General features: G+C 36.1%; 1 protein-coding gene and 1 non-coding gene across 2 annotated transcripts in view; one reads left to right on the top strand and one right to left on the bottom strand.

Moving 5' to 3' along the window:
* The window catches only part of LOC112461472 (calcium uptake protein 3, mitochondrial), a 30,595-nt gene extending 15,592 nt beyond the window's left edge, over positions 1-15,003 (bottom strand). The window contains exon 1 of the mRNA XM_025026715.1: positions 14,770-15,003. Coding sequence (XP_024882483.1) covers positions 14,770-15,003 — 234 coding nt within the window. The remainder of the gene's footprint in view (positions 1-14,769) is intronic.
* Trnar-ccu lies at positions 3,768-3,840 on the top strand. The gene has a single exon. It is a non-coding gene; the product is annotated as a tRNA-Arg (tRNA).
* Positions 15,004-16,515: the final 1,512 nt, after the last annotated feature.

Raw genomic sequence — 16,515 nt, 5'->3', positions numbered from 1 at the left:
GCAATTTAACAATTCTCTATAATATTTTTTTACATTTATTTATATTTAAATTTAATAAAAATATTTGTTCATATTACATGAAAGTTATATTATATATAATGCATATTACCATTTGATTTCCACAATTAGATTCTTTCTCTCTTTAAATTATATTAAATAGAGCGGAGATGATAGCACATTTTGCAATCTCTCATTAAACCTTCTCTCGCTCTTTACTCGTATATACCCAAACATAACTAATTTCTCGAAAATTACACCTTAACCAGTTAACCGGTATCACGTCGACTCGATGCGTTCGAGACTATCGTGGTTCAAAACCTCATACAAACGTATTTTTTCCTGACGACGACGCTCGTCCTTCTGGCGCGGAAATAAGACGCAACGACGAGGACGAGGCGCAAAAGGAAAAACATGGTCGCTTTAGTTAATTTAAGTTATATCGCGCCCGATTAATATTCCGGACGTACGGCGTCCTCACGTTCGCTCTCGCCATAATGCGAAGCTCGCCAACAACGTATACCGTACACGTCCTCGCGTGTCTACCCGGGCAGGGACCACGCAGGGTGTTAGGCTGGTATGTCCGCGGTGTCGAGGGTAATGACAGGCGTGGTGAACATTATGCTAAGTGCGAGAGACCAGGCCACTCTTCTTTTCGTCCTCCCGGACCTCTCTTCTAAGTCTTCCTTTTGCGCCGATGTCCAGCGGGCGTTCACGGTGATTAAGAGAGGCGCCCCGTTGAATCTCTCTTTTCTCTCTCCCCAAGTTCTCACCTCCTAGATATATCCCGTTTACATCTCGTCCCCCCCCTCCACGCTCTTCCCCGCAGCTGTTTATAGTTTTCAATAAAGAAGCACGCGACGTGCGGCCGCGTAGAGAAGAAACAATTTCCTCGAAGTTGTTTCGCCTCGTTTCTCGGCTTAAATCGATAGCGAAGGGGCAAACGGCGATAGGCATCGCCGTCCAAGACTCGCGCCGAGAAACGGGCGCCGGCTGTCGATTTTTGTGGATGGGTGTTAAACGGAGGCGTCAGCATGCGAGAGAAGAAAATGCGGTAGACCTTGAAGCACTACGCTTTTTCTCTGGTTCTACACGGCGGTCAGGCGATACGCGAGATAAAGCGAAGTGATTTTATAATAGAGCAGCATCCAGATCAAAATGATCTAGGTAGACTATCAAAACCATGAGATAATAATGAAAAGATTTTTGAAAATATTGTAGATTTATAAAGTAGAGAATTTTGACCCCAAGCGAATTTATTTATCCATTGTAACATTAATATGTTATTCGTATAATACGTGACGTGCAATAAACTGAAAGTATCTTATAAGTATTTTATAAAAATCAACGCGTTAACATGAAACAATAATGACTGATAATATTTAATAGTATCACAGTCCAATAAAAAAACGACTGTTTTAATAAAAGCAAGTTACCTAAGAAAATTAAGAAAATAATAATTATGAGCTATTTTTTTCCACATGAAATACTTTTCTGCATTGAAAATGAATATTGATTATATAAATACAAAAAAATATGATATTTTTCTTCCTTTATTGTCTCTTTTTAAAATTTAGAAGTCTACTAATTATCATATGGTAAGATTTGTGTATATACATTACACATTGTCTTTACTGCATCATGTGTGTATTATAAAATAATATAAATTATTTCTGTAATAAACCATTTCTATAATCATTTCTTACGCTCGCCACCCAACGCTATTATATCCATATGTAATCTCTCAGGCGACGATACAAATTCGTGAAGTCCAATTTAAATAACGAGGCGCTTGAAGTGTTAATATTCGGGCGTTGGCGATAATAATTCGGGTTAGCAAATCGGCGATCGTGCGCGAAGTATGTGCATGTGCACTCACACTTTGTACGTTTAAACGCATTCTCACGCGGTATATAGGTATGCGTAAAATTAAGATTATCACGGGAACGTATCTCGGCGCGTTTGCATCACCCATCAGGAAGAATCTTGCGGACTTAAAATTATTATAATCTTCAAACATGAAATATTATTTTTCCGTACTTTTAAAAGTATTGAAGTAATTGTTATTTATTTTTTAATTGATATTCTCCCCAAGAACGTATTCTTGCGTATATATAAGTATATATCAGTGTTAATTTTACACTTTTTTTTCTGTGTGTGTGAATGTTAAAACGCGAATATTATTTATCTGCACATTTACCTGGCCACCAAATACACATTACACACGCACACGTCCGGTCATCGATGTGTAATGCAATACGGACGATGATTACGGATCATCTTATTTATAGCAAGCCAGGATGGCGCCAAGATTATCGAAGGAAATTGAAATCAGATTACACTTTTGCTCTCGGAACGGCAGTTTTGTCCGCGCATATTTGCATACAGATATTTATACATGCAGCTCCGAATTCTTAATCGCGACATTTCAGGACAAGAACTTTCAATTTGCGCGAACGGTGAATCTGGTCTTATTGAAAAGAAAATATCGGGAGCAACTAAATGATCGTTGGTACATAATTAAAGATAATCTGATTTTATGCAATTTTAGACATTTTCTCAAAGTGACAAGAAATTCTTTAAGAGTTTAAAGCTTTGTGTGCACGATTCTCACGTGTTTTAGTGTATAATTTCTCAAGAAATATTTATACACTACCCTCCATAAGTTTGGAAACACTCTATGACAGATGCCGTACTGCGACTATTTACAGATAAATAGTCGCACGGCAGCGATCTGTGCAGATTTTTGGTATGAATATATCGTAAGACATTCAAATAATCATATATATTTCCACCTGGGACACTTGCAACACTTGTACATGCCGAAAATATGTCGGATGATTATTTCGCGACATCGAAGTGCTCGGAGTTGAATTTGTTGAACAGCGAATCACAAGTCACAGGTGCAACTTTGGGAAGTTCTCCAGCAAGAATGAAAACGTATCCCGACTGAACTCCAAAAGTTGATCCACCGTATGCCGAGAATTTGCAAGGCAGTCATTAAAGCAAAAGGTGTGGTTACTTTGAGGAATGTAAAAATTAATGGAAATTCTTTATTTTAAAAGCCTGTTGGATAACATATGTACTATTATGTACTATTTTCTGTATATTGCATTTTATAGAGTGTTTCCAAACTTATGGAGGGTAGTGTACCTATTTTAATATTTATCATTACTCGATACAGAATAAGAGTTCTCTATGATCTATCTCCTGATTTTCTTCAATATGTTAACTCAATGGTTAATGTTTTAGTGGAAAGAATATCTCTAAGTGAATATTAAAGCGGGCATAATCCGGGTAATTATTAGTATAGGAAATAATGTGACAACGCAAGATTGCTCGATAATGAAATTAAATAAATTTAAGATTAATAACACAGGCACACAAAAAATAAAAAGTGTCTTGGCCGAGACACTACACTAGTGTATTCCCATGTATTTTGACCAGCTGAATCCGAATCCAAAGTCAGAATTGTCAGATTGGCTCTCAGTTCCGAGCAAACCTAAAAAAAAGTGTTTGTTTCGTTGAGTTTTGAGGTTTGCTCGGAACTAAGAGCCAATCTGACAATTCTGACTTCGGATTCGGATTCAGCGGGTCAAAATACATGGGAATACACTAGCGTAGTGTCTCGGCCAAGACACTTTTTATTTTTTGTGTGCCTGTGTAATTATTATATTTGGAAATAGCGTCTTGTGTATTTTAAACTTATTATTCAAATCGATGTCTAAACGTCATCATCGTGAACTGCATACTAGAGGCGCTTAACAAGCGCCCCTGTGGCCTAATGGATAAGGCATCGGTCTCCTAAACCGGGGATCGTGGGTTCGAGTCCCACCAGGGGTATAAGATTATATTTTTTATTCTCAATCGTTCTTACAAATCACAAATATTCCATTGCTAACGGTGAAACGGTGCTTGTTATCGTGATAACGTGCGTAGATGTGTTAAATTGTTGCAATATAATAGAAGCATTTAGTTTTTTGCAAAGAGCATAATTGCACAAACTATATTTAGGAAAACATGTATAACCAAAAATATATATGTAATTGATAAAAAATACACATATGTGCAAGGATAAACCTCCATTAATTCTTCGTGTCAAAGTCCGGCAGCAATTAGCATCAACTTGTGATTTCGCAAAAAGTACAGAGTACGTAGCTCGAATGAAAATATCTCAAGGATAGCTCGAAAGAATAAAGATTATTATTCCGAAGATTGGAAGAATTTAATGTGGAGCGCACAGAGATTCGTGCTGGTGTTGGTCAAAATCTGATAAAAGGCGCTCGGTCGCCTTTTGACGGACGTGAATCGATTTCCGCGTATCTTTCGTAATATCGGTCGCGAGAATTCGGGGAAGGAGCCGATCTAACGGGCGGACAAGGTTGCAATATATTGCTTCGTGCTGGCCGTAATACTCAAATCAGATTGATAGCCGCGTAAATGTAGGCTGGGTGGTCCGAGTGATTCTAATGCGAGGAAGGAACCTGCTCGGGTTAATCGGTCACGAAAACATTTCAAGGGGTTGCCCGTAGACTTGACTTTGGCCCCGCGATAAAATCGATCCTCCCAATTCAAAGAAGAGAGTAGTGGTTATTATCGGTCCTGGCCGTCTCTATGTTCGAAGAGGCCTTGTAGTAGTCTACTTTATTGGATATTCGAACGAAGATCGTCAGGTTTTCCACAATATGAGTACCATAGATTAAACGCCGTAGATGCTTAACTCTAAATTTCTATAATACTCGACCCGCTCATTTTTCCTATTCAAATATAGAATTAAGAAGTAAAGATCAGGCATTTTTTTTTATATGGCACTTAGCCATTTTTTATATTGCAGTGATATAATCAACGAATAAATATATAAATTTGTGGAAGAATTAAAAAATTTCGTATAATATATTAATATTTCTCTACATACAATTTAGTGAGTTGTCTTTTTAATACTACTCTTGTTTCGTACATCGAAACTTGTTTGCAAAATATTTGGCAAAGTCTGCATGTTACACTATTTAACTGATCTTTCCCTTCCTTTTCATATTTTTGCTCTTTCTGAATAATAATTAATTTATTGCTCGCATTCACCTGTCCCAAATCGCATGCACCTGTCCTAGTTTTGCTGTGCCTAGTTTGGCGCCGATACACGATGAAATTATCCGCCGCTCGTCTATCCTGCGTTCATCGGAACCATTTTCGCTATTTCCGGAATCGTGTTACAGCGTTATCCGTGTCGATAGCTTGATCGTTCGTCTCTCTCGCCTCGAGATCCCGACACGGAGGAACGCCGCCGAGAGGATAAACGGTGCGGTCGGATCTCGTGCGAACGCGATAACGATTGCCGGGTTCGTGCGATGCCGCAAGAAGAAGGTGAGTCACGTGATTTGTGGTCGCGCGCGCGAAAGAGAATCTCTTGTCGTATGGGGGAAGGATGCTCTGGGATGCCCGGCCGTTGCATACCGCGTGCTGCGCTAGTGTGTGTGCATTCGGTGTAGTCAGATCCGTATCTTTGTACACGCTATGTGCGATTCTGGTTATGCGAGGTGGCTCAGATCGATACATTACGGCGGTCGTTTTCTTGAGAGAAATAAACCTGTTCCCCGTCACGGGGAGAGAGACATGTTCTCCAATAATCAGGGGAAAGTTCTGTCTTTCTACCTTGATAAAAGCAACATGTCAATTTAACGTGTCAGTCGAATACATTGGCGTTACCAAAATGCAGAGTGATTTACAATTATATAAAACCGAGTATAAAACACAATTATATGAATAATATATTTTAAGGGGAGATTTTTTAATTTAAATCTGAAACAAAATTCTCTAAAAGATTATATTTATTATTTATGTTTTTAGTAATTAGGTATTTTGTTAATATATTAAAATTGATATTTTTTTTGAGATTTCTCTTTCAGAAAAAAAATTCTTAAAATTAAACGATGAATTTAGTCTTGTTATTTCCATTATATCATTGAAATTTAATGTATAAAAAATCTTAATTTATAAATATGATAAAATGATAAATTATATAAGCATTAAGCAGTAAAATAAGAAGAGATTAAAGTTATTTTAGTAATTTATTTTATTGCAAATTATTTTGAGCTAATCACGTCAGTAAGGATAAAAAATATATGTAATATACGAAATTGCGCGCAATTTTTTAAAAATAAATTATTAGTTGAACCAGAAGAGTTCGAAAAATATAAAAATCTTGTACCATATATGCTATAAAGCAAATTTATTTTTATTGCCTTGAAGCTCGAGGCTCGATTGTCAGATGAAAAATCGGAAGACCCGAAATACAGGGAGGTGTTTCGTTATCTTGTATTGCGATTGCAGAAAAATGTTACCATCATCCGGGAGCGTTGTCATGTTGCGTGTTACGTGCGAACTACCCTAAAATTATCGCACAGCGCTCTGTCATTATAACTGATTCGGCGCTTTTCTCATATCCATGTTTCGCCTACGTCGCTTTCAACCTTTGAACCAATCTTAACCGCCCATGCCCGAAACGACTGGCAGTGTGTTCACAAATTATCGGGTCTGTTACGAAATATGAATACAATAAGACTTAAAAATTTATTCTCTTCCCATATCATTAACTCTCTGCTTTTGAAGATAAAAAGAATTTGTTCTAACGTATATGCATATATATAATTGATTTTTTGAAAATAATAATTGAGAATTGATTACGCCATAGGCAAAATAAGGCCTTAATTTTTAAACTGCATTTAAATAACTATAAAGAAAGTTCTGTGAAAGAGATTTCTATAATGAAGTTAAAACCTCATTTTTTTATATTAAATTCTACAGTTAAATATTATATATTAAAGGATGAAATTTAAACCATTAATACCTTGAGTTAAATAACACTTTGTTATTTTTAATTACCATGTGTGTCGAAATTTATTATTTTAACACAAAACAGTATTATTTTAACTCCTTCGATTTAGTTAAATTAACGACATATTGAGTAAGAGCAATGGCGCGACCCATATACATATATAAAAAATGACTCTCACAAATTGAGTATAGACTGAAACTATGAATTTAACAATGTAATAATAGAAAAAAAAGACTAAATAACATATTCGTTACTGACATGAGCAAACTCGTTGACGGGAAATTTGCATAATACAAGTATTGACGCCGGAATTTACAAAATCGATGGTTACCCCCCCAATCGGTAACCCTCACCATCACGTAATGATGGACGAGGCTCGTCGAAGTCGAGACGATTCCCAAATCGTTGTTTATTACTCCCTATGCAGCGCACTTAGTTAACCGTCGTATACATATGTAAACGGGAAAACGGGAAGGGAGTAAACGAGGGGGTAGAAGGAGGAGGCGCGATTCTCGCCGGCCCGGCGGCGGTTCTTAAATCATAATCCCCTCAAAATATTCAATTACACCGGCATTGTTTCGTCGTTGATGCATAGCACGGTAACACGCGACGTGCACCGGCGCGGCGCGGCGCGGCCCCACCTTCGCACATGCGTCCACTTACGGCGCGATACAAGCCGCGCGTGATAGACGTCGGTGCCCCGCGCGTATGTGCGTGATGCGCGTGTGAGAAACCCCACGGGATACCCACGGAGTACACTGTAACACACCACCCACACTCTCCGCCATCGGTCCATTAGCCCGGAATAATGATGGGCACCCAACGCGCCACGTCCCACGCGCTAGCGCTAATTTCACGGTGGTTTAGGAAGCGTTAATTAATTTAGACGAATCGCCGCGCTCGTTCATTAGCATTAACTCATCGCCGTGATGACGGCCGACGAGACATGGGTCGTGCCGAAACGTGCGATTCAAACGTGCCTTCCTTCGACGACGAGACTTGGGCGTCGATGCGGTAGGTACCTATCGATTGTATCGCGAGGAGATAGCTCGCCGCATGGGAAGACAATAGCATTTCTCATTTGTGCGTTTTACACGTTTATTGGGGAGATCATTACAAAGGGACGGATATTGATTGATGAAAAATTAAGAGAAATGAGCAAGAGTGCAAAATGCTCGATTCTTTAAAAAAAGAAATCTAATACAGAATAATCCTTTAAACTTTTATGAATTTTTTCTATTCATTAAATTCTTATGCTAGACGTCTATCTCTTTAAAAATTTTATAAAATCTGAAGCATTATACCAAAATCAAATGTAAAAATTAAAGGAAAATGCTAATTTTTTTCTAATTTGTCAAAATAATTGTCTATAATACTTACAGAGAAAAACATACACAAGCGGCAGTTATCAGTGGGACGATTCAATATCCGATTTTAAACTCGAAGTTCGTGATCACTCGCGAGCTTATATATGTGATTATCTCCAACATAAGATTTTCGTAATGGCAGGCGTCCAAAATTTCGGTCGACACTATTATTACTATAGGGCAGACAAGCGTTTTAGTTGCAGTTCGTTACAGTTCAAAGATTCCTACGTTATATCTTGATACTGTAAATGTTGAAAGAGCTACGTCTGAAATGTCTGTAACATAACAAAGTACGAAGTTGTCTGTCGAATCGAATAATCAAAAAATAGCGCAAAGATAAATAAAAGTCAGGATGTTAGATCAAATATAATGCGATAATAATGGATTTATTAATACTCTGGCGCAAGAATTTAATTAAAGAAATGTTCTATAAACATAAAAGAAATTATCAATTTTTGTATTAATATTCCAAAAAGATGGTTACATGTTTTTTTACCGTTTTAATTTATTCAGCGTCTTTCGTCGAAAAAAAATTTACCGCGTCTACAATGCTCGAGGTAGCAGATAATATTCTTTTGCAGACGTGTCGAGATGCGTCTCAATTGAAAATGTCTTTGATTAACGTTCTGCCGCAGGTAGCCTGACACGCGATATGCGCGCAAATTGATTATAAACATGAAAAACGATCGAACGTAGATTCCATTCACGCCCACGTCGACGTCTACCCACGCGACTGATACTATCACGCTAATCAGACCACATTCACGTGTCCTACCGCGTCGGAATTCTTATCCCATACCTTATCGCCAGATTATCATTTGGTACCGCATTGTGTGCACGTTCGAGGACAGTAGTGAAATGTTTAGCCGGACTGTCCGCAACACGGACTTGTAAAAGTGTAAAAATCATTTATCTCCGCATCTGGAAAGCGGATGATCGCATAGAAAGTCGAATTAACAATGTGAAGATGATTTAGTTAAAGAAACGTAAGAGAAAATTGAATATATTATGTTTATATTTACATATTATTTATGTATATATATATATATATATAATCCATATATATATATAATCCATATATATATATAGATAAAAGATAATTAAAAACCTAATATATACATAGGTATATACATATACATATAATATACACACATATTTGATTTTTTACAGTATAATTCTGAGAAAAAACATTCTATTTAAAGAAAGACTGAATCAGAAAAAAGTATTTCACTTAAAAAAAAAAACGCACTTCTGTGAAAATTATTTTGCGAGAGTGATTAATTTTTTTTTCTGAGTGATATCCTGACTGGATGTTTTCCAATATTAATTATCCTTCCTGTTCGACTTCCTTCGAACGATCGACAAGCGGCATCGAATAGCATCGTGTTGAACGCAACACGTGTACACACGTGCGTGTCCTGACAACTTTCGGGGTCTTTAATCGTGTGGCGTCGAAAAGTCCGCACTCCGCATGGCATCTGATTTATCGTTTATCGCCGATAATACGTACGATGGTGTGTACGCGATCGATCGATCACTCTCTCGCATCCAAATTATTCGGGGTACACGAGCGACGGGGTGTTGCTGCAAATGTTGACGGGGAAAGAGGGGTGCATAAACGTACATAAACGTAATTGATATGAAGAATGGCGCGTAACTTGTGCAGAGCTTTGTAAAACGTTCTTCGCGTGATGTAATGATTGTTTAGGCATATGAAAGAAAAGATTTATTGCTTGGAATATATACACACGAGTTGCTTATTTTGAGTGGCGTAACATTTTGAAAATTTATTTGCACTTGTAGGATAAAAAATATCAACTTTATTATATCGAATAAGTTTAATAGTTGATATATTTGACTATATGTACTTAATAATAAATTTTTATTTTTTTATTATATTTCATATAATATGAATTAAAGTTCACGATTTTAAATTGTATAGTTCTTGAATAAATAATTAAAAAAGAAAAATGTCAAATTAAAGTGCAGAAATTCAAACAAATAATGAAATATACAAATTATTTTTCCCTAAATTATTAATAGATTAATAAATAAAAATAAGCGATAATTTTGAGACAATTTATCAATCGATATCGAGAACAAAATGTATATTATTTATATCCTAATGAGTAATTCCATTGAAATACAATTATCTTAAGGTGTATCGATCGTGAAAAGGGTTGATCCAATTACGGATATTCGAACGTGTAAACTTTTTCTATTAGAAAAAAAGGTATTTCTGATTGGACAAGCTCTGCTATGCACTCTGATCTCTCCACGTACCTATGTCCTGCATACAGAAATCTTCTTATAATGAATCTTGGTCCAAAAGGACTCGTGGATATTGTCGATAGGAGCATCTCGATAGAACGAGGACCCAGCCCATTAGTTACCGCAAACCGCTCGTCAAACAAGCCTCCGCATACGTAATGCGCGATGATAATGTTATGCCGCGTCTCGTAATAACGCGCAATATATCGGATGACATATTTCTCCCCTTTTGTCCGCTGAACAATTTATATTATTGCTTGATGATTTGATGAAAATGTTGAGGGCTCGCTTTAGTCCAAGATCGCATCGTGGAATGCGTTTCAATAAGGAAGCTTTTTAAGTTTCTATATTTTAATTTAATTGAACGCCCCACGTTAAATGCATTTTATTTTAATATTAATATTACTTTCATATTTTTATTAGCAAATTGCATTATCTAACGATATAAGTTAGAACAATTATCTCGAGATACAAAGTCATTGCTATAATACGTAATAGCAATACGTTACATGAACTAACAGTATACAATTATTAATTTCATGAATTGTAAATCTGATACCAATCCCAATTAATTTTTATTTAGATTTACGAATGTTAATATAATTTAGGATAAAATAGGTATCACATAGTTGCTTAATTTTATTAAACGTAACTTAATAAATATTTAGAAAAATATTATGTATCATGAATAAAAATGACAATTCGCGTTTTGCTAAATAAGTTGTTCAATTAAGTATTTCTTTTATTCCAAATTGCATTTATTCTGTATGGAATTTCACGTATGCAATGATCCATACCGCGATGTATCCACATTTCTGATACCAATCGCCCCCTCCACGTTGCAACAGCCTACGCACGTTGGATAAAGGCGACAGAACGATGGACAGCATGGTCAAAGCTTATTTCTGCAAGATCAACTGGCTCGTGAATATACGGTGTAGCGTAGCCAACGTATGTACTTCATCATTATACCTCTACGTGATTGCAATCGCGTGTTAGTAGATTACGATATGCAATAAATACACTCTCGCAATCAATTTTATTGTAATTATATAACATATAAATTTTTCGAAGTGCCTGGTCAATTAAACTTATTATTTATTTAATATAAATATTCCTTTTTTATGAAATCCTATTATGTCTTTTTCAATCAAAGATTCTAATTTGAATTTAAAGGGAGAACAAAAATTTCTAACATATAAATTAAATGAATGCTCTCCATTAAGATAATATTCTTAAATAACTAAATTAAATTGATTACATTTTTAGAAAAGCAATCTACTTTCAGTCGATACACTTTATATTCACAAAATTTATCAATCAAGTAACTTTATTTTATTTACAATTCTTAATTACCGCGAAAGATTTAATTCGTAAAAGTTATATCGGATTTACGTGCAAAATTAGTCGCGTGCTGTTGAGTTCACGCGATATCAGTGTATACACTATTCGTATATCTTGATGGCCTCGTGTCTCGAGATAATTGCCCACGGAAAATAATTAGGATGTTCCGCGTAAATTATGTGCGAACGTGCACCGTTTCACGTATAGTATGACATTTTTGGCACTCTTGCCGTCGCCCTATTCTCGCCGAATTCTTGGCAGCGATGTGGTCAAAGAATATCTTCTGGACACACAAGTCAGTGCAACGTGACGAGGCACGTTAGAGTATCACGCGTGTTGTACCGGACGCATGTACCGCGATTACATGCATGTCAGCTGCGCGTGCAATTGCAGCAAAATGTGTAAAATATATCTTGTGTTCTGGAATCAAGATGATGTCGCCTATGATAGTTTTCTGATTAGATTGGAAAAGTCTGAACGAACACGCGAACACAGGATAAGAGAACACGAGACGTCTCTGTACCATAAGATGTTCTTTATCTCTAAAGAAAATAGTAGAAGTTTGACAAAAAAAAGTTGTGGACATGTTTTCAATTAATAATGATTATAAAATTATTCAACATATTTAAATAAATATAAATAAATCTTTTCGTAAGAACCTTCAGTTTTTATAACTGTACTTTTAGTTGAAAACTTCGTATTAGGATATTAAACGTTAAAAAATAAACTTATACAATAAATGAATATGTCTCACGAAACTTTTCAAATTAAGACCTCTTTTTAAATAATATACGATTGTAAGAACTTCCGTTAGTAATAGAGCCCATTGTTACAAGTTAAATTTACGCATTTTATTAAATTTTACATCATCTCCAAAAAAACGGTATCTGAATCTATCAAACTATTAAAAAATATATTTTGCTGAAAGTACTTATTTGTATACTCATAGCTATATCAGAAATATATCAAAAGATAATTGGTCAAGTCGCTTCACAAATGATACGAGACTTTAGCGTGACTGTCAAGAACGGTCAATGCAACTTTCCCATGTTCTCACGCGCGATAATTAATGGATACATGTGCTGCGAGGTGCGGAAAGGAAGCAGCTTAGGGTACATCGCATTCGGATTAGGGTGTCTCGTGGCAAAGGGCCGGGTGCATCTGCATTTACGGATGCAGCTTGGCCGCAAACTGCGGCGCAAAGCGCCGGCCATTTATCTGCCTCGTTTTATAAAGCGAGGAATGTCCCTAGAAGGCATCCGCATTCTCGAAAGCGTCGCATGATCGATGAAACACGTATGTCAACGTTCAACTCGCGAGTACGACAGCTAAGAAGTTTCTCGTTAGTGAGTGTATTCCGAGATATTAACAGCGCTCCGTGATTTTTCAATCGTCAGCTTTCGCTTGACGTTAAGAATTTTGTAATGTACCGCACTTTCAGAATTAATTTTTTGTAAAAAGAAAATGCGCTCGAAGAAACGGAAAAATAAAATTTTTAAAGCTTTACTTAATTAGTTAATTTCGCAAATTATCAACTCACGCTTAATTGTATCATAAAAATAATTTAAGTGTTACAAATATAGATATTATGATTAATTTAATATTATTGCATAGTAACGTTGATAAAATAGAAGAGAAATTATATATACTATATCGCTTTCTAATGCCAAAATATTATTTAATTAAGGTATCAATTCTTAAATAAAAATTTATTCCTCGGAAGATATTTTCCGATAAATATACTTTTATCCTTTATACCGAAATGCAGCTTTTTAACATTAACACGCGATACTACGTAGACAAGTCAGCTGAACGTGATTTTATAGTTTATGGTACATTCCCTTGCGCCTGCGGACTACTTTTCACAAGAATCCCGAGATTCTCAGGCCGTAATAGAGACGTTCGAAGATCCAAACTGGTTAGCCGTATCGACTGTGTGATCGTTCGGAGGGCGTGGCGCCGATACACTTGAAGATCGTTTGACACAAAAGCCGATCCGCTTCCTCCAGGCCATATTATTAACGTAGCGTACCTACACGTTCGGTCTCACGACCGAAGATCGAACGAGATCAATCGCGGGCGCCTTCATTCCCAACTCCCCCCCCTTAACGCGTTCGAAACTCACTTTTTAAACTCGCCGAAGAATCTTCCTTACTTTCTCTCTCCCGCCCTTTCCCGATCTTCGTCCGCCTGCGGATTCAGCGATATCAGAGGAATAGTAGTCCGGGTAACATGAGAAATAAGAATATTTTTATTTGCCCTACTTTTTGTTTTGTTATGCACACAGTTAATTTATTTTACGTAATGTTATCTTCCTTGATTTTTATAAAATTATAACCGATACCATACAGTATTTGAATTTTATACATTAAATATTGTCATAAATATTCTATACTGCTACTTTACACATCAAGTATTTTTATACCAAATATTTCAAGCTAAAATTTTTCCGTACTGCAATGTGAAAAATTAATTTTTATACCAACCATTTCCTTCAAATAGACTCCTAATTAAATTATTCTTACTGAGGATCTTGCTTTACAGGAATAATTAAAGCACCTTCTACTTCTGTCATAATTTAGAAAAAAACCGCAAACATTTTGGTGAAAATAAAAATACGCGTGCTATATATATATATATATATACCTCGCGTGCTACACTATATTCTTATAATATTTAATATCTGCAAAGTAGCTTATATAAAGGCGAGATTTTGAAATATCGTAACCGGGTTAAGAAACGTTGCCGATTCCGAAAAGCACTCAGTGAATGGCGTGCACTCGGGCGTGCACTGCTGCGCGTTCCTCGTGCAACATCACTATACGCACTGCCCATTCACGCGCACGTGGACGCGTAAATCCACGTGACCGCGTCGTGACTCGCCATTCAACTTCGCGCCACTGACTGCCACGAGCCACGAGACAGTCGCGAGATCTTGGGCCGGACTGTACTGCGTACCTTGCGAGTTTTCAAGGCGTGCACCACCTTCGGCCGTAAATAATGCTGCGCCAGTAGGAACGTGACGGAAGCGGCGGCCAGCAGTCCGACGCCCTTCTGGATTCTCCCGAGGTTGCGGTCGGCACGCCACGACGTGTACGAGCGCGTGACATCGCGAAAGTGCCGCGCGTACGGCGATACGCGTCGCGAGAGGCACGCTAGCGTCGCCATTTTCAACGCATGCGACCGGCGCATGCGGCATGCCTCGTCTGCCTGCCACGTCGTCTGCCCGTGAAACGTCAATTTCTCCTACCTCCGCAGCCAGTGTTGTTATCAGAAACTGTCGCGCCCGAGACAAACGCGAGAGAAAATAAATGCTTAAAAAAAATCTCTGTTTAACATTTTCTTCGATTATTTTCTGAACAAGTATTCGTTAAAAAAAAAAATAATTTTTTTAAATTAGTGTGCCACACAAGGCGAAGATAATTTCAAGTAATAAATTAATAAATTTTATAAATTTGTATAATTTTAAATTATAAAAATAATTTTACTGCAGAATATATATTGCGAAATAATGGTCATGCTTTTGATGGACATACTTTCCTTTTTATCATTTTCTTTCTACTTTTTTTTTATATTTAATTGACGCTTATATGAGATTGGAATCGCTAATAATGATATATATTGTCAATCTGCGCACAAATAGAATGAAATAATTCTTTGTCAAATTGTATGCTGATAATTTTAACAAATGCTGAGAAATAAATTCGATCGAAATAAAGCCGACACATAATTTATCATGATAATTGTATCTGCGATTAATTCCGGTGGCATCATAACAAGTATTTCGCTCGTTAGACAGGTAAATCATATCTTGCTATCGCACTATATCATGCACCTAATCACGTGTTTATGTCCAACAATTTATACATATTCATCATTGCGAGAAATGTAAGGCGAACGATTACCTCCGAAAGTATTTAGACTAATAGAAGATTGCTTATCACAGTGTTTAATGTAAAATTTATATAGATATATTTTTTTACAATGATCAAGTTTGATTAATTGTGGCATTATGTCTTATTTGAAAAATTAATACTGATCGATACACTGTTGGAAAATTTGTGTTAAATATAACATAAAGCACATGTCCTAAACGGTCCACTCAAATTTTTGTGTTAATTTAACATAATATGGATGTGTTAAATGGTAACACCGATATTATGTTAAAATATTTCAACAGAAAGGAAATGTAATTCTGATCGTAATTTGAAGTTAATTATGTGTACAATTAACATAACTTTTATGTTGAAGTTAAGATTGTAAGATAAGATCAACACCCTTTTTCTGTAAATTTTAATACATTTAATAAATACGTTCAAATTGTGTTACTTTAACATATTTTTAAAATTATTTTAATAATTAATTTTACATTTTAAATTTGTTAATTTCAATTAACATAGCAGGCATATGTTAACAAAACTACAAAAATTTTCCAACAGTGTATGCGATATAAATATAATAAACGTTCATTATTATTTTCTTATTATTCAAGGAATTTTCTTATTATTCACAAGTACTCAGAAAAATACTTAAATTTTTTTTTAATTCCCGCACGAACGGTATTACTGTCAGTAGGGATATACATATAGTGTACGTAATTATGAATTTCTTTTTTCATATTATCCTGATAGTCGCACAACGATAGCCCAACAGAATCTGTTCATCCACTCTTCTTATGGAGCTCTCACACGAGTTTTATCGTCG

The sequence above is a fragment of the Temnothorax curvispinosus genome, unplaced genomic scaffold (assembly GCF_003070985.1).
Source record: "Temnothorax curvispinosus isolate PA1 unplaced genomic scaffold, ASM307098v1 QBEX01011438.1, whole genome shotgun sequence".
Classification (NCBI taxonomy): domain Eukaryota; kingdom Metazoa; phylum Arthropoda; class Insecta; order Hymenoptera; family Formicidae; genus Temnothorax; species Temnothorax curvispinosus.
Note: the sequence above shows the minus strand (reverse complement) of the source record. Positions and strands in the feature narration are given on the sequence as shown.